Here is an 18,648-nt window from a genome sequence, read left to right as displayed (position 1 = left end):
ATCGGGCCAGTAGCAAATAGGGCCTGGTCCAGTCTGTCCAAACATCTCACGCCCAAAGCAGGGCGCTGGAGCTGCTTGTTCGCTGTTCGCTGGCCACTGGGCCACGACACCTGGCCTTGCTCGTCGTGCAGCTGCTCACTCCCCTCCGCTCTCTCTCTCTGCATCTCTCTGCATCTCTCGCTGTCCAATCTGTCTCCAGCTTCTCTTCTCCTTCACCCCAGACCCGCCCTCTCAATGTGGCCGGCCACGCATCGAATCGTCCTGTCTGTTCGTCCCGGCGCTCGTTTCATGTTTGCAAGGCTGTCCAACTCTGCTATTCCCGACTCCAGATAGCCAGGCCAGATACTGTACGATACGCACACACACACACACTCTCGCACTCACACACCCGCGCCTTTTTCTGTCCCCAGTTTCCCACCGCCCCCCCTTTTCTTATTTAGTTCCAGGTTTTAATACTGCGGCGGCTTGCCAACGCGTCGCGTATTTTCACCCCCCCAGACGGCCAACCGCTGCTGTTTTTTTTTGTGGTGTCCCTGGCAGTTGACGGTCGGCTGGACGGACGAGTTAGAGTAGAGGGACCTCGAGTAGGCGGATGTTGAGAATCAGCTGCAGGCGAACACGTTTTTCGTCTGCGCTGATCTCACCTGGTGAGCAACATCTCCAGTCCGGCACGGCATGGGGGCCCGCTTCCTATGCAGCAACACCGCCATGTATGTGCCTTAAAAGTGCAGAGTAGCTAATTCTCGTCTTCTTTTTCCTTTTGTCCCCGTATAGAACTTCGCTACGACGTCGTCTTCAACCCCGTCGTCGACAATCCCTCTTCCTCCTGCTGCACCTGCGCAGGACGGCCTCGGAGACTCCAGCGAGGGATCAAGAACGCCGACGTCTCCCGCCTTGTCGACTGCCTCCACGGCCGACGACGAAGACGACGACATCGGATCGTCTCCGATCCTTCCTCTTCTTCCCGCCCCCAAGCTATCCGAACGGGCTTCGGCGATCTTGAGGGCACCTGCTTTTGATCTTCACGACTTCCAGGTCGACGACGACGACCAGGACGACAGCGACGACAACCTCGCTTCTGACGACGAGCAGTTTGGTACCGCCAGCTGGGGCTCTCCCTACCTGCGCAACGACCTCAACCTCCGCCGCCAGAGCTACGCCAGCGACGAGTCTGAGAGTGAGGGGTCTGAAAGCTCCCCCATCCACTCCTTGGATATCAACACTCCTTTCCTGCGCCCGCCGCCTCTTCTCGTAGGGGGACGACCGCAAACCCCAGCACCAGCACAGGCGCTCTTGCCTACCAGCGCCGCTGCCGCCGTTCTTGTGCACAGGGCCAGGCGAAGGAACAGGGGACTCACAGAGGGCTGGATCCGCACCCACACCGCCGGCGACCAGAATACTGAGGCTCGACTTTGGTTCAGCGACGGAGACAGCAGCGAGCACTCTTCATTGAGCGGCTCGGAAACTGAGTGGTACCGCCGTCGAGACCCTCGAACACCTACGCCCTCTGGCCGATATAGGGCAAAGTCTCGATCCACCTCTCGATATCCCCGCGCCATCTCCAGCATCGAGACTCTAAAGGCCGGTGATCCCACTCAGGCAGAAATCGACGACGAAATGGCAAGCTCAGTCGCCACCGAGACGGGCTCAGTTATAGCCCTGCCTATCTCCGAGCACCACAACGACATGGCGACCGCAGAGGCTGAACATTTCACCATGCCCGCCATCAAAGTCGCAGATAAACCCTTGCCTAGGGAACCGCCCGTCGTCGCGCCCCGAATTAAGAAAAAGGTACCATGGAAGGGCAAGAACATTATGATCTTAATCCCGCGAGATGATGAGCGCGGTCGTCCAGGACAGCCGCCGCTCCCACTTCGCCAGGACGAGATTGAACGCATGTTTGATTCATGGACGGAGCTGGGATACAATGTAGACGGCTTCGACTTGCCGGCCGAGGAACACATTGTGGGTGAATCCCAAAGCAGAGAGCTCTGGCCCAGCCTTGAGGACTTGGCGCAAGAGCGCTACGACCGAGATTTTACTGTGGTCTTGCCGGACTTGAATGGTAAGTTTTATAACGGTTTAAAATTCCTTTCTTTTCTTTTTCTTGTCTTTTTGCTGTTGGAGCGTGCTGACGACTAACGCTACCACTTACCCATAGCATGGAAGAACTACGTCAATGAGTTGCAAGAAGCCAAGCTAAGAGCCCTTGGCGTCTCATTTGGCGGCGATGAGCCTGAAGCTGCGCCCTCAATATCCTCACAACCGTCTCGCATGCCCTCGGCTCAATATCCTCCACTCCCCTTCTCTCCTCCAATTCCGACATCCTCAGCATCCAGCAATCACGCGATACCCGGCTTCCCGTTCCCGTCTCCCTTCATCCCCGGCGCCGCAGCCGCCCAGAGCCCTGGCTTGCCGACGGGTGCTTCACCAGTTCCCTTTGGTGTGCATGGCAAGTTCAATACACGGCAGTCCATCTCATTCCCTGCCAACAACTCACCTTTCCAGCAACCACCTCAAGGATGGCAGAATCAGGCTGGCGTCTTGCAGGGTCTAAGCCCTCACGATTCGCCGTCAATCATGAGCCTCAACGGCATGATTTCTCCCCAATCTCCTTATGGTATCGATGGATTCAACCAGGCTGGAAGCCCGGCGTTTAATCTGCACCAGAGGCATCAATCGCTGCAATACCTGCCACAGCAATATGCTAGAGCCTCGCCTCGCCTTCAAGACGTGAGGGAGGATGAAGAGGAGGAGGAACATGTGGGCAAGAGCCCTTCAAAGACTCCGGAGCCTGCACAGCGCAATGCCGACCAGCTGCAAGCCGAGATTGATGATGCCGAGTATCACCTGGAAGAACAATTGCGGAATGAGTTGGAGCACGAAGACTACAATCCTCAGACCAGAGCTGAGTCCATCAACCACCAGCCCTTTGTGTCTGCACATGCTCATCAGCCCTCCACCGGCGGCTTTGCCCCGGTTGAGCATTTTGCTAACGAGCCAGGCAAGCCTCTTGTCTTGCATCATCCACGACCTCACAGCCGCGGCCACTCTCTTACGCAAAACTTCTATCGGGAGACCGATTCTTCTGAGGGCATTAACCAGGGTGGCTTGCCGCAGTTTGCGCCATTGAATGAAATTCCAGAGGCCCAGCGTGTTGACGAGGCTTATGATGAAATCCAGACCAACCCGAGCAATCTCGGCACCCCGATACAAGACATTGACTTCGCTGCAGCCTTTAGCCAGCACCAAAAGAACATGTCTGCTTCAAGCAACCCCTGGCAGGATGCTGTGTCACTCGCCAATGGTGGCGGTCAGCATTCAGCTCAGGACAGCAAGTCTTCCTTGTCTAAATTCAACGTGGAAGCGCCAGAGTTCAAGTTCAACCCCACCAGCACTTTTACTCCTGGTCTTTTCAACTTCTCTGCCAGCAGTTTCCAGCCTGCTGTCTTCCATGCTGCTCCTCCCGAGGACATGGACCAGACTCCCTTTGGAGTCCCGCCTCAACAGCCCCCAGCGAGCAAGATCAACGTCAATGCTCCAGCATTTGCTCCTGGGCAGAGCGAATTCAGCTTTTCCTCATCCGGGCCCAAGTTCCGACCCGATGCTCCCGCCTTCACACCTTTCCAGCCCCAAGGCAACTCAGCCCCAGCCCCTGCTGAGTCTAACACCAAGGGTTTCCCGAGGCGGACCGATTCCATCTTTAATATCAACAATATCAACATTGTCCCTGATGATTACATCACTAAGAGGACTAAGGCTGTTCCCATCATGAGACCCTCTAGTGTTGCGTCTGCCGACGCATCAGCGGCTTATGAGGGTGATGTGAGAGACCCTGACGGACGTGTTGGTGATATCTCCAGAGTCAAGAGGGCTAAGAGTGCCAATCTGTCCGATTCTGATGACGTGCCTCTCTTTGCTGATCAGCCAGACGACTCTGCTGAGGAGTTGGTCGAGGAAGAAGAGACTGCAATGGTGGAGTCATCGGTTAAGGAATCACGAAGCATTGCCGAGGAAGGCTCTGTTGATGGAGAAGCCGTGTTGCCCGCCGACACTTCCATGTCATCTGTCGATCAAATTGACACTCAAGTTACGACTGCGGCTCCTTCCGAGACTTCACCGGCGGAAGCATCTGCCAAGTGGACATCGTCATTTGAGCACACTCCTAGGCTTTTGTCGGTGGCCACCCCAGTATCTCTCCCAGAAGAAACCGAACCTCGCTCCGATGGAGAAGGATTATCCGAATCTACACAGCCTCAGGTTCTCTCTGCCCCCGAAGACCCCCGGCTTGTGGACACGAGACGCAAGCTTACTCCCAAGGGTCTTTCTGGGTCTCGTTTCGCATTGCCTCTGCCTAAATCGTCGGGCTTGGCTGCTTCCCGATTTGCAGAACCGACTCCTGCTCCTACTGCTGAGCAAGACGATGCCGTAGTTGAGCTGGTACAGGAAGATGTCAGCACCTTGAATCCCACACCGACCACTAACGGTGGAGGGCGCGAGCCTACCTTTGAGGAGATTGATGCAGTCATGCAGCGAATGGAGATGGATCATTCTCAGGGTGTTAACAAGTCCATTGAGACGTTCAAATATCCTCAGCCATCCGTCGAGATCAACGAGTCGTCTGAGGAATTGAATATTCCTTCAGATCATGCACGCGAAGGAAGGAGTGTTGTTCCACGCCAGTACAGGGACGTACCGGACAATGCCTCTCAGCCAATGCTGAGCACCGAGCTGGAAGATCCATTTGTGGATCCACCTTTGAGTGCCCAAGTTCTCAGACGTGGCAACGCGTTTGGAGATGGCGAACTTGATAGCGAGCCGGTAAGCGATTGGGAAGGCGCCTTTTCTGAGGATGAACACTCGAAGCTTCAGAACCGTGCCCAATTCTTCGATGGTCACGTTAACGAAGTCGTTGGTAGCCTGTTGGCATCCAGACTCGAGCCTCTTGAGAAAGCTTTGCTTTCTCTCCATCAATCTTTGGCATCCAAGGGCCAACGTGCTCCTTCTTCTCGACGTGACGTCCGTGGCGGTTCAATGGAGTATCAAGAAAGTGATGCTGACGACGAAGATGACGAACCACTTCCTCGTCGCTCAACGAGCCCTAAGAGAGACCGTAGGCTGGATCAGATTCGCTCAATTGTCGTCGAAGCTCTAGCGACACAGCAACGCAGCCAGCCAGCTCCCAACACGGAGACTAACGATGATGTAACGCTGCTGAGATCTCTTGACGAGATCAAGGAGCTGTTGGTTTCCAGTGCCAGGCCCACACCTCGTGATGACGGCACCTCTCCTGCTCCGTTTGAGAACATGCTCCAAGCGAAGCCCGATGAAGAGCTTGCCGCCCAGATTCGCGAACTTCAGGCAAAGACCGCAGACTTGGAAGAGCGACACCGCCAGGACCAAGAGAAGCTTGAAAGGGAGATTGCCGATCGCAGAACCGCAGAAGATGCAGCAGCTGAGCTGAACCGAAAGTTGCAGTCCGCAGAGACTCGGGTGGAAATTGAAATCATCAACCGCAGTGTGTTCGACCAGCGTGTTGCCGACCTCGAAGAGAGGCTGAGGACCCAGGAGGATACCAACGAGCAGGAAGTCAAGAACAGACGCATTGCTGAGGATAACCTGTCCGAAATTCAGCGCCTGTTCCGCAATGCTTCTGAAGAGGAGGCTCGACTACGCGAAATGGTGGAAGAAAGAGAACAGGTCATCAAGACACTTGAGCACTCTGCTAGCAAGACTACCATGCAAATGACTACCTTGGAGGCTGCTCGTGATAACTGGACCCACCATCAGGCCGAAATGGTCAACAGGATCAACGTCCTCGAAGCCGATCTGCGCAACGTTCGCCAGGACAATAATACCTGGAGAGCGGAGACTGAGCGCGCTGATGAGGCCGCACGCCGCAGCAATGGCGAGCTTGGCCATGCCTTGGATGAAAACAAGCGACTTCACAAGTCGCTCAACAACGTCATTGCCCAACTCGAAGAAAACGAGCGACTTCGCGAATCATGGCGTGGCAAGTTCCTCGCTCTTCAAGAGGACATGGGCCAGGCCGCCCGCGAGGTCGCCGAAGAGAATGCGCGACGCATCAAGAGGGATCAGGCCATGTTGGCACGCCAAGATGTCTTAGAAGCGCGACTGCAGGCTGAATCCAAGACCCGAGAACGCCTAGAGGTTGAGATGGAGCGACTCCAAGATAACGAGCGAGCCGGTATGCGTGCTGTCAATGAATGCAACCGTCTTGAGGAAATGCTGTCCGAGCTACGCACCGAAAATGCCAAGCTCCAGCAGTCTTCTGCTCGATATCAACGTGAGTTTGAAGAGGCCCGAGAATCAGGGGCTAGCGAAGTCAAGAGAACTCGCATGTCTCTGCAGACTGAGCTCGACGCTGCCAACAACCAAGTCAACGTCGTTCGTGAAGAGTACGAGGAGCAAAATGCGAAGTTGCGCGCTGAACTTGACCATCTCAAGCTTGAGATCGACACCGCCAAGGCACAGAATGAGATGCTTCTCGAGGGTGCTCAATCTAGCAGTGCCAGCGAATTAGATGAACTCAAACGCAAGCACCAAAACGAACTGGAGGATATCCAAACTCGCTATGAACGCCAAGTCCACAACGCAGTTGAGGATGGACAGCGAACAGAGCAACACCTGTTGGAGCGCCTCAGTCTGTCCACATCCAAGACTGAACACCTCCAGGACCGCATACTTCATCTTGAGGAGAAGCTTGAGATTACGAAGCAGGCCGCTGCCGCCGCAGCTCAAGCTGCGAAGTCGGCTGGCGTTGACTCTTCCTTCTTGAGCCCCACGATGGCGAAACCAGCAGAGAGGGTTGAAATGCCAGAAAAGATTTCCCCACAAGCTCTCCGGGAATCCATCATGGTCCTCCAAGAACAGTTGCAGGCCCGCGAACAGCGCATTGAGGAGCTTGAGCAGACCGTCGCCGAGCTTGATCCCGACGCTGCGACCAAGATCGCTAAGCGTGACGACGAGATCATCTGGCTGCGCGAGCTTCTTGCTGTGAGACAGGGAGATCTCCAAGATATTATCATGGCACTCTCAGGAGATAAGTTTGACCGCGCCGCCGTCAAGGATGCTGCCATCAGACTAAAGGCCAACTTGCAAATGGAAGAACAAGAGCGTGAGAGGGCCATGAATGGTGGCTCAGCCATCAGCCTCCCCAACATTGCTCAGACAATTCAAGCTGCAACACCGCGTGTAGCGCAAACCATTGCTCCCATCGCAGCCGCCTGGGGCAATTGGCGCAAGAGTGGCCAGTCTGGCTTCCGAGGCATTTCAGGAGTGTTGAGTTCGCCCGCTGTTACGGGCAATTCCACTCCCTCTAAGAGCAGAAATGACCCGGTGCAGAACGGGGGCATTCTGAGCGGACTCCTTACCCCTCCGGCCACAGCTCTTCGACAGTCTCCCACCCCAGACGGCCGCTTACAGCCTACCGCGTTTTCCAGCACTGGAAGGCGATTTACAGGTCAGAGCGTTCAGGATCGGACACGTCGAGAGTCCAACGTATCCCATCGATCTGACAAATCTCGCTTTCCAGACCTCTCTCATCGACGTCAAGAGTTGGCGGCTGAACCAGTGACACCTCCTCCTATTATGCACCAACCTGTATATGACGAGGACGCGCAGCCTGGGGATTTTGACGACCATGACTTCTTTGAAGAGGACTAAACCTGCTGTATCGCGATGAAGGAAAAGAAGATGGCATGAAATGTCAGGGGCTTACTAGAACAATGTCTGATCATAACCTGTGGCATTGTTCGTCTTTATTTTATAACCTTTCCTTTGTATCTTGCTTTTGACGCTTATGCCCTCTGTTATGGCTCGAGAAGAAGAGATATATATTTCACCTACGATGTGCTTTGAGACGATTCACCCCCCGAAATCAATACCAGACTGCGATTACACATAGCCCTAGAAGAGATACCCGTTTGGATTTTGTGCTGTTTGCTTGATATTCACATGATTGAAGATACACGCAAAGTTCTAAAAAACAAAACGAAACAAAAAAAAAAAGATCCCTCAGATTGGTATTACTACACGCACGCACACATACATCACAACCCCGACAACTCACAAATATGAAAAACATACCCCCCAAAAAAAGAGGTGTTTATATTGGAAGTGTTTGGTGGCTGATATTGGTACATATTATCTTTCTTGAATTACTGTTACATTTCGATTATCTTTATAAACTGGCGCTGGCCCTTGCCGTGTTGGGCTTTTGATACTCTTTTTCTTTTCGCCTTTTTTTTTCCTAAGTTCTGTTTTTTTTTTCTTTTTCCCTTTTGTTGCTTTTCTTTATTTATTTATTTTTCCTCTTTTGATATGCATGGTGGGAGGGATGGATATGAAATCAGGTCGCTCTTTCATGCTGCCTAGTGATTAATGTGACCTTAAAAAGGGGGTTGAAACGAATGGACGCATGAAATGGATAGTCGTAGCCTAAACGGCGGCGGATGCAGAGTATGGAACTCGTCTGCAGACTTATAGTATTAATGGACTAAATGAAGCTTGCAATGAGACTTAGGAATCCTTTTTTTGTCGATTTGATATACATTTGCTACCATTTATGTGATGTTTGATAGGCAGCGTGTGTGTGAGAGAGCGAATCAGAGAGAAGTGGTAGAGGTGAAAATTAACTCGTATTATATCCAATTACTAGGACAAGGTTTTGTCGTCTACTCATGAATTTTTTTTGTTACACATTAATTGCTGCTCAGCAGCTTCCCTACAGCCCACTTGACCGAAAAGTTCCTCAGGTCAGAGTAATGCTGACCAACTCCCACAAACACAACAGGCACGTTCGTCGCGTGGACCAGGCTGACCAGGGTTCCGACCATGTCGCCCACGGTGTCGCACTTGGAGATGATGAAGCCGTCTAGGGCGCGATCAGAGCCAAAGGCCGCATTAAAGTTGCGTGCCTGGGCAACAGAGTCTGTTCCCACAAGGGCCTGGAAAGAAGATATTAGCAATTGAGCGATATACATCAAGTAAGTATATATGTGTGAGATGAGGGAGACGTACCTCGCCAACCATGAGAATCTTATCAGGCTGGGCAAACTTGGCAAACTTCTCCAGAGACGACATGAGTCTCTGGTCGTTGTGTCTCCTGCCAGCCGTGTCAATGAGAACGACATCGTAACCCTCCTGAGCAGCATGGTTAACCGCATCCTTCGCGACGGCGGCGGCGTCCTTGCCGTATCCCTTTTGGTACAGCTCGACTTTTCCGCCTTCTCTGGCCGTGAGCTCCTTGAGGTTTCGCACATGCACAGCGAGTTGCTCCACGGCACCCGAACGGAAAGTGTCGCCGGCGGCGATGAGGACCTTGTACTTGTTCTGCAGCAGGAAGAAGCAGATCTTGGACAGATTGGTGGACTTGCCGACGCCGTTGACTCCGACGATGGAGATGACGTAGGGTCGGGGTTTGCGCAGAGAGGTGACTGGAGGAGCTGTGATGGAGTCGATCTCGCGAAGAAGATCGAGCGAGGAGGTAGGAGTGAGCATTTTGGTAAGAGACGATTCCATTGCCGTCTGGATCTTGGCGTTGATGCCTAGTATATGTAATTAGTAACCTTTCCTAGAAGACAGACGATATAAAAAGGGGGCCAGCATTTGCACTTACTCTCAAAGTTTCCAGTCTTGACGCCAACCAGCTCCTTTTCGACACCCTCGCACAGACGAACGGCGGCTTCGCGCGCCACATTTTTGCGTAGCAAATGTTCTTCCATGCCCTTCATGGCCTTGTCAAGGTCCTCCTTGGTCAGCGTCTTGCCGCCCACAACATTTCGGAACAGCCCACTGATGGCATTGACTCCAGTGCCCAAAAGACCAGTCTTTGAGTCTGCTCGCGCGGCCTTCTCGGCTTTCTGGGCCTCTGCTGAGGCCAAGATGTCGTGCACCTCGTCTCCCAAGTCCTTGAGAATGAACTTGCCCTTGCTTGTGGATCCCCAGGTGGACGATTCAACAGCATCAAGAGCGCTAGACCGCCCGACTGCCTCAGCCTCTGAGTCACTTGTGAGATTAGGCCGGGAATAATCCAGCTGTACGTCGTCGTCTTCCTCGTCAGCGAATCCCTCGGCATTCCATTTACGCCCCTTCTTCGTGGCCTTGGCGCCCTTCTTCTGTCGAGTTGAAGCCAAAGCCTCGTCTCCAGACGATACAGGTGCTGAACCAGTGTTGTGGGCCTTGCGAGCTCTTCTGGACATCTTGGCTACGGGGCCAGCCTTGGCAACAACCAAGTTGCCAGGAGTTGAGGGGCGTGAAGCGTTAGGTGTTGGGATGGGCGTCGAATCAGCCGATGTATCTTGGGCAGTGCCATTGGGCGCATGGCCTCTATATTTCAGGCCCGACGCCGAGGAGCGAGAGGAAGCTTCCTCGTCTATAGGACTTATAGATCCGACATGACTCGATTTGTCTAGCTCCTGCAATTGCTGGTCGAAATATTCACCAAACGAGTGGCATTCGACGAGGGTCGTATGGGGCTTCTTAAGTTGATCGCCGTAGAGTTCGACAAAGATGGTTTTGATGTTGTCCACGAGCTTATCAACCCATGACAAGTGTAGCAGAGAACGGTAGACAACCTGATGTAGCAAAGTCATTAGTATACCCGGTGTGCGCAGAAGATCCGGACCGCCCAGATCATGTCCATACCACAAAGATTAAGCCCAATTCCTTGACAAAGGTCCATTTTAGAGTGTGCTGGTCGCTTCTGTAGGCAGGATTGGTCGCGGCCGACTGCGAATCGGTGGGCGCAATGCTGCCCGACTTCTCCTCGATAAACGTGTCGGCAATGAAATTGTTGACAATGGAGGGGCTGACGGGCGCATACGTCCTCGACCAGAGAACCACGCCGGAGGTGGTGAGGATCTCAAACGCATCCAACATGTTGAATTAGCCAGTCGCTGTCGATTCGAGAAACCAGAGGCTGAGTTTGCGAGCTGGTCGGAGCCGTGGAGAGAGGAAGAGAGTGGACGTTGGAAGAGGTCAGGGAAAAGGTGTAGTCATCAAGATAAACGATAAGGAGTGGAAGGTGGTGGAAGAGCAAAGCAACGACAAGAGGCCAGCAAGGAAGTCCCAGCCCTGGCAAAAATCAAGATACCAAGCGATGGTAATTATGTAGGACGGAGAGTTTTACAATCTCACACCGTTCTTTGTCTTTGCAGCGAGAGGCAGACGCAGAGTTGGGTCGCAAGTCGAGAGACAAGTTGCGCTAGCAGTTGTGAGGTGGCGAACAAGTACTACTAATAAGACGGAGAGAGATGCGATACGAGATAGCAAGATGCAAGGCACAATCAAGGCAAGTCAGTTCGTTGGTCTATCAGGTCTATCAGGTCTAGAGACGCCACACCCTCTCGCGCATTTCGCCATGCTCAATTAATTCCATCGGTAGCCGAAGCGTCTCCGAGCTTTCTGGCCTCTTCACAATGCTGGATTCTCCATCTGAATATCGGATTCCCGGAGTACGCGATGGGAATTTTAGTTTGTACATGGCATGGTCCGATGCCGACGCGCGGAAAGGACAGAAGCCGGATCACGTGTCAACGGGATGGGCTGCACGAGTAAAAGTCCATGCGCCTAGTAAAGTGTAAAAGGGCCCTAGAGCTGCTAGTAGAGGCCACGGTATAGCACTCAAGAGGCCCGCGGCGGCTCTAGTGCCCAGCACGAGTACGGGGCCTGTACCTGCACTGAGCAGGGTGTCTAGCGCATGGCCGCACGTACCTGGAAGTACTCCTCCCCTGCAACGCCCCCAATGCGCGCATCAAGCTCAGCGCATGTATGACGCTGCAGCAGCCAAATCAACCACTTCAACCTGGCATCTCGACATCGCCATCTTCACCTCTCCCTGTAAGAACACCAGCGGCCTCGCCCCCCTCGACGCGCCCTCGCCCCCGAACCGAAAGAGTATTTCCTTCTCTCGTCCTCTACCGTTTCTTTTCAGCTGCAACAATGCATCGGGCGGCGCAGTCCCCTCCGTTGCACCACCCGGTGCCGCAGCATTTTTCCACGGTTCCCCAGCTCCGATCACCGCCTCCGCCTCCGGGGTCCGCGCAGTCGCAACAGCTCGGCTATGGCGGGAATCCGTATCAGCAGCAGCAGGGCGGCAACATAGGCAACGCCTTTGGCGCATACGGCCAGTTCATGAACGATCCCACGGCCCAGGTCGCGGCGCAGTTTGGCCAGACTGCCTTCAAGCACGGCCAGGAATATGTGGAACAGAACGTGTGTTCATCATGCCCCTGTCTCTGTCTCTGTCTCTTCTCTTTGGACAGAACCGTTTCTTGTGTCCATCCAGCTAACCAGGTACTCTGCTTCAAAGATCGGCCGCTACGTCAATGTTTCCGCGCTCAAGTACTACTTCAATGTCTCCAACTTCTACGTCGTCAACAAGCTCTTCCTGGTCCTCTTCCCTTGGAGGCACAAGCCCTGGTCCCGCAAACAAGCTGTGGGAGCAAACGGCCAGGAGCTGCGATATCTGCCTCCGCGAGACGACATCAACAGCCCCGATATGTACATACCAGGTCGGTTGCGCGCATCGAAACACCAGTTATATGCAAGGGAACGGCAGCTAACATGAACATGTAGTCATGGCATTGGTCACGTACATTCTCCTATCTACTCTGGTTGCCGGTGTCAGGGGCAAGTTTAACCCCGAACTTCTTGGATACACAGCAACAATTGCGCTCGGCGTCGTCATCTTCGAAATCATCGCGTTGAAAGTCGGATGCTACCTCCTGAGCATCTCCAGCCAGTCCCAGCTACTTGATTTGATTGCCTACTCTGGCTACAAGTTTGTTGGTATTATTGTCACCATTGCCATTGCCGAGATTGTCAACGGTGGCAAGGGCACTGGAGGCTGGGTTGGGTGGTTGGTCTTTATCTATACTTTCTTGGCCAACTCCCTTTTCCTGGTATGCTACAACATCGGTTCTCAACCCCCATTCCGTGATATAGCAGTGCTAATTAACCTGATGTTTAGATGCGATCGCTGAAATACGTCCTGTTACCTGAAACAGCCGCCAACTCCGGAGGACCTATGCAGACGGACACCAGGGTGAAGCGAAACCAGAGGACACAGTTCCTTTTCTTCTACTCCTACCTTGTCCAGCTGTTCTTCATGTGGCTTCTCACCAGACCTTGAAACCGCCTTGATGGGGGAAAGAGAAATAAAACAGGAATGAGGCACCAAACAAAAGCTTTTGCATGTATGAAGGAAGAAGAAAGAACACCATAGGATATCACGAGAGGCGTTAGACACGGCATAAAGAGGTCCAGCGGTGGTGTGCATATATGGTATAGGCATAGGGACCAGCGTTGAAGAGTGAGGCTGGCGCTATCGGCGGCGTTTTGGGGGTTTCCGCTCCACTGCGGGGGTTAGACTTGTTCCACTTAATTATTCACCAAATGACACTTGAAGCTTCTTGGTTGAGTAGAAGAAGAAGCCATGGCTTGTTCAAGAAGAGAAGAGGAGAGGAAACGATCATGTGCCCGGCATCCTCCATCCTCATGGCGGGTGCTGGAGGGACACGTTTCGGGAATTTAATCAGCGGCACAAGATACAAGGAAAGACTTATACACTGTCCGTAATGACAGGTGTTCTCAAGTGAAATGACATCAAATGCATGATTAGATGCCGTTGCATTGAGCTGATGGTAATGTTGCTTTGCACGTGTCAGCATTTGCAGGAACAGTTTGTCATCGCCAATTGCTGCTTTATAAGAGTGACGTGCTGGCCTATTGCTTGATTAGGCTGCGATGGAGTTCTGCAGCCTGGTGGAACACATACTCGTAGACGCTTTTTTTTTATCGCCCTAGTGCTAGGCTAGATATTGCGCTGGATTGTTCTATCCGTCGCTCGCCATAGTCCAGCCTCGAGTCCTCTTAAAAACTCTTGATTCATTCATAACCGACACGCCCCTCTCGTTTCTTCCTCTTCCTCCTCTCCTCTATAAATATCTATACGCATAAACATATATACCATCCATCTATAACTTGGCATCTCCAACAGCATCGCCAACCATGGCACCATCACCCATCATCCAGGCAACGCTGCAATCTTCCCTCTTGGCAGCCTTGTCCAACATTCTAGCGCAAGCCATCACCGCATACCGGAACAACGTGAGTGAAAACCATCCGCAGCATGATTGATGATATTCGGATACCACGTTTCTTTGTGGAAGCTGTATATACAAAACGATCATCGACTAATACGATCCGTGACCTATAGGAAGCCGTGACGATAGACTGGGTGCCCGTGTTCCAATATGTCATCTTCACCGTGGTGAGCACGCCGCCAAACTTTCTCTGGTGAGTTTTTCTTTTCTACCGTCGGCTATTTTCCCATCTCAGCCGCAAAAACACCCAAATCATATACTTCCCATCATCACAGCATGATAATATCCCATGGCACGACATATCTTTGACCAAGTAAACTAACACCCTCACAGGCAAGACTTTCTCGAGTCGACATTCCCCGCATATCCCCAACCCCCCTCCAAGAAACAGCAACCCTCAGACTCCAAGAAATCCCCATCATCACAGCCCCCTCCCGCCCCAAAACTCTCCATCGTCAACACCATCCTCAAGTTCCTCCTCGACCAGACCGTCGGCGCCGCGCTCAACACGCTCCTCTTCAGCACCTTCACCCGCTCCCTGCGCCACGCCATGGTCCACGCCCCGCGCATCACCAACCTGCCCGCCGCCGCAAAGTTCTGGTCCAGCCCCGGCGCCGTCGACTTCAACCGCGTCGACTTTGGGCTTGTCTGGGCAGAGGCAAAGGCCGAGTTCTGGGCGCTCATGTTTGCCGCCGCCAAGCTCTGGCCCGCCGTGTCGCTCATCAACTTTACGCTCGTCAAGTCTGTGCAGGGGAGGAACTTGGTGGGTGCGTTGGCGGGAGTTGCGTGGGGGATTTACATCTCTTTGGCCATGGGCAACTGAGATGACTGAGAAACTTGGATACTTTATTCATTCACGCTCAGGAGGCATAGCTGAGAGCAGACGTCGATGGAGATTGAGCAGCTTGGTTGGTGAAGGCTGAGTCGAGCAAGCACCGTTCATGTCATTAGATAGACTCTGATAGAGTAGACACCTACTGGAGTAAAAAGCGTGAAAATAGAAAGGAATAATGCACCACTTCATTCACAAGATAGTGGCCCTCTCACATCTGCAACATGTACTCTGGCACTTGGTTAATAATACAAAACTCATTCAATTGACTCAAACACCGCTGCTACGCCAGCGCTATCCCTAAGCTCAGCTATCCTTTGCAGTGATCATACTCGCTCGCTTGCCAAGTCCAAGAGGTCCTAAGCCCTCACGTTAATCCACCGCTGCCTGTGGTATGACCTCATCTCAAAGCGAATAAAGTAAAAGAATGCGTACAAGATGCCTCTTGGATGTCTTCCTCCCCAAAGTGCAGTTCCAATGAAGAAACCAGAACAGAACAAATAGCACATCAAACCGTAATCCCCCCCCTCCCTCTCTCTCGCCTTTTTTTTTTTTTTTTTTTTTTTTTTTTTTTGTTGTTGGTCGATCTTGACCAGAATATGCCACAATGAAAGAACCCCAAAGTAAACCACAAGAGGTTTGCCTTTTCCCCTCGTCATTTTGCAAGGGTTTGTGTCCTATCATCATCCGAAAAGGACAAAACAGCAGACCAAACTAAACTTTTCCCATGTTACCGACCCTGACCGTGATATGCCGAAAAGAAAGAGGACAGAAAAAAAAAAGATCAGATTCCATTTTGACCCCTGGCCGATAAACCCTGGCCGAAATATGCAGAACAACAAGAAAGAAAACCAACCCGACCGAGACTTCTTTTTTTCTTTTGTATCGTTGTTGTTTTTTTCAATTTTTTTTTTTTCTTTTTTTCTCAATTTTTGTTTCCAAGTTTCTTTTGATCCTGGACATGGTTTGTAGGCAAAGGCAAGAAACAAAACAACAGTAAACGAACCCAGATTTTCCGATAGCTGGTTGTAACCGAAATTTGCAAGCAAGACAAATAACAAATTCTTCTCCGTCCTGAAGCCAAGCAACAGAGAGAAAAGGTGTAAGGCGACCAAAGGAAATAAAGGAAGTAAAAAAAAAGCAGAACATGAAAGGTTGAGTGACATAGCTCAAGCCACAAGATAGCCTCTAGCTTTTTAGGTGAGAGGATTGGATCTTCGCCGGGAGCGTCTTCCTCAGCGTCTTTTTTTTTTTTAGACAGAGGAAGACATCTCATAGTCAACCACTACCTACTGATCGCCATCGGCTTCAGCATCCTCATCCTCATCGATGGAAGCCAGAGTGGTAGCGAGCCCCGTCATTAAGAGGGAGGAGTCGTGGACGGCAGTCTCAGAAGAAGGAACTCCAGAAGACGAAGTCTCGGTGGAGGACGACTCGGTAGACCACAAGTCGGTAGAAGGCGACTCAGAATGCTTGAGGCTAAAGAAGAGAACGAAGTCAGTTTCTGTTCTTTTACATGGATGAAATAGATGTTGGCGGCCCAAGCAGCACCGACTTACTGGTCAGCGGAGTCAGCATTGTCCTCGTTCTCTTCATCAGACACAAAGAACACATCCGGTGCGTCGACCTGGTAAGGCGGCGCAGGAGTGTCATGTCGCTCAGCAGAGACTTCAGCCTCATCGTTGGAAGGATGAGGAACAGGGTGATTGTCGGATGGGGACCGGTTGAACCAGTCCTCTTCCGGGCTGGAGATGGTCGTATGGTAAATTTCCGCGAGCTCGTTAACTTTGGAATACCAATACCAAAGCCAGGCGCGCCAGAACCAGAATTCTCTTTCAGTTGGGAGGGGGTTTGCCAGGGCCTTGCTGGAAATCATGTAAATGGTCCAAACCACCCAGCGAATATCCTGAAGCATAGGGCCGCCCAGCTGCTGGCAAGCCCAGAGCCGAGCAGATTTCATGACGACATCGCCGTTGTGCTCGGCCTCGACCAGGTGCGCAAACGATTCCCGAGTCATGTTGCGGCCACAGAGCATCCAGCCAGTCAAGCCATCGTAGTCAGTAAATCTCAGAAGAATCAAGCCGCGCTGACGTCGGTGGGCCATGGTGACAGAACCGAGCCCTGTGTAGCTGGCGGACTGTCGTGGGATGGCCTCGAGTGCCGAGCCATGTTCAAGCGCGTCGGAGGGAAAGACGAACATGATGCTGGGTTGGAAGTCTGGCTGATCACCTGTTGAGACGTAGCCACGAGTATCTCCTCGATCACTGAGAGAGATCATCATCTGCATAAATCCGGACTGTACACTTTGGAAGGCGAAGTGGTAGTCATTCTGTCTGATCCAGGCTACCTCGGGGACTCCACTGTAGTATGCAGGAGCACACTCGCCACAGCATGGCTGGTCAATCTTTGACGCGGTAGCCATGCAGTGGAAGACACGGTGAACTACGCAGAAATGGTAGTTGTATCCTGGAGAAGTCATCTCCCAGTGATGGAAGATAGGGTTCTTCTGCTGGGAGCCAGCATGTGCAACATTGTAGCACCCGTAATTGCAGTCTCGAAGATAGCCAGACTGGTAACTAAGGGAGAAGTCCATCTTGAAGTCAAGATGCTAAAGGTGTACCAAAGTCTGGCGTACCAATAGGTAGGTACTCAAAGTTAGAGGCCAAACTCTCTCGGCAACGGTGATGATAGCGATGGAAGGGGGGAAATTGCTCACGAAAGAGGTTGTGTAGATTGATACTGGTAGCAGGATAAGGGCCTTTTGGCTTGTAGTGACTGATTGCTAAAAGATGGTGACGATGCTTTGGAAAGGGCACCGTTGATGAAATGATAGGGGTTTGGCGATGATTGCGGAGGGAAGTGTGAAGAGGAAGAAGAAAGGAAGAAGAAAGTAAACAGCCGGAGCGCGTGTGGGAGGGAAAGAAATACACGACACGGTCGAGGCAGAGGCGCCGCCAGCTGGCAGATCAGTAAAAGTATCCGCCTTGACGCGTGCTGGGCATAAATAAAGGCAAAGCACTGATAGAGGCCGGTTGCCAGCTGCTACAGTGATTTATTTATCCAATAAGAAAAATAGGAAAAAAGAATATGTGGGTGATGGGATGTTCAATCAGTCGCCAGCTGGCAGGCTGCTATTGTCAGGGGCAACGTGAACGCTTGGGGGAGAATTCTGAAGCTGAAGCTGAAAGTTGGCGGTAGATGGTGGATATCAAGGAGGGATGAATTTTTTGGATGAAAGGTGGGAGCCCGGATGTCATTTATAGAGAGAAAGACAGCGGCAGAGTTAAGGGGGGGGGGGCATTGGAGGCGCTGGCTTCTTCAGTGCAGACAAGCCACGTACTGGCAGGAGGCACATGATATCTAGAAATCGCCGCCTTTGTGTGTTCTGCGAGACTTATTTTCCCATTATGCCATCATTATCATGACTTGCAGAGCTCCTCACAAGATTTGAAGATCTGAAGAGCTGCATATCTCGACGCTGTGCGGGCTGGACAGGAGAAAGACCTCTGGGATTTGTATCCATCGGTACCCAACGCCCCCTCTAATGCGTCACTCCGCTTTCTTTGAAGGCACATGTACCTTACACCTGCATTTAATATCGCTACTTACACTTCATCAAGTCGTGTTGGACACCTACCGAGATATGAAGATCCATCTCTCTGTGCCTCTCTATCGACGTACTCTGGA

General features: G+C 52.2%; 5 protein-coding genes across 5 annotated transcripts; 3 read left to right on the top strand and 2 right to left on the bottom strand.

The window, feature by feature from the left end:
* Nucleotides 1-822: 822 nt before the first annotated feature.
* Nucleotides 823-7,680, top strand: TRIVIDRAFT_112157 (uncharacterized protein; the record flags this gene model as incomplete). The annotated part of the gene is made up of 5 exons (XM_014095679.1): nt 823-1,035; nt 1,093-1,184; nt 1,305-2,065; nt 2,162-3,975; nt 4,015-7,680. Coding segments are annotated over 5 exons (6,546 nt in total), but the record flags the coding sequence as incomplete, so codon positions are not given.
* A 962-nt stretch (nt 7,681-8,642) lies between these two features.
* Nucleotides 8,643-11,155, bottom strand: TRIVIDRAFT_88274 (signal recognition particle receptor alpha subunit, Srp101; the record flags this gene model as incomplete). The annotated part of the gene is made up of 4 exons (XM_014095678.1): nt 8,643-8,969; nt 9,043-9,569; nt 9,641-10,598; nt 10,669-11,155. 4 exons carry the CDS (start codon nt 10,900-10,902, stop codon nt 8,724-8,726), a joined length of 1,965 nt encoding a protein of 654 aa, XP_013951153.1.
* Nucleotides 11,156-11,890: 735 nt separating this feature from the next.
* On the top strand, nt 11,891-13,417 carry TRIVIDRAFT_216864 (uncharacterized protein; the record flags this gene model as incomplete). Its single annotated transcript, XM_014095677.1, has 4 exons — nt 11,891-12,237; nt 12,335-12,536; nt 12,601-12,926; nt 12,995-13,417. The coding sequence occupies 4 exons, from the start codon at nt 11,965-11,967 to the stop codon at nt 13,154-13,156; spliced, it is 963 nt and encodes a 320-aa protein (XP_013951152.1).
* Nucleotides 13,418-14,034: 617 nt separating this feature from the next.
* Nucleotides 14,035-14,952, top strand: TRIVIDRAFT_160998 (uncharacterized protein; the record flags this gene model as incomplete). The annotated part of the gene is made up of 3 exons (XM_014095676.1): nt 14,035-14,137; nt 14,247-14,322; nt 14,463-14,952. The coding sequence occupies 3 exons, from the start codon at nt 14,035-14,037 to the stop codon at nt 14,950-14,952; spliced, it is 669 nt and encodes a 222-aa protein (XP_013951151.1).
* Nucleotides 14,953-16,250: 1,298 nt separating this feature from the next.
* On the bottom strand, nt 16,251-17,554 carry TRIVIDRAFT_65910 (uncharacterized protein; the record flags this gene model as incomplete). The annotated part of the gene is made up of 2 exons (XM_014095675.1): nt 16,251-16,440; nt 16,521-17,554. The coding sequence occupies 2 exons, from the start codon at nt 17,552-17,554 to the stop codon at nt 16,251-16,253; spliced, it is 1,224 nt and encodes a 407-aa protein (XP_013951150.1).
* Between the last annotated feature and the right edge of the window lie 1,094 nt (nt 17,555-18,648).

The sequence above is a fragment of the Trichoderma virens genome (assembly GCF_000170995.1).
Source record: "Trichoderma virens Gv29-8 chromosome Unknown TRIVIscaffold_89, whole genome shotgun sequence".
NCBI classification, from domain to species: domain Eukaryota; kingdom Fungi; phylum Ascomycota; class Sordariomycetes; order Hypocreales; family Hypocreaceae; genus Trichoderma; species Trichoderma virens.
The sequence above is the reverse complement of the archived record's forward strand: the minus strand, read 5'-3'. Positions and strand labels throughout refer to the sequence as shown.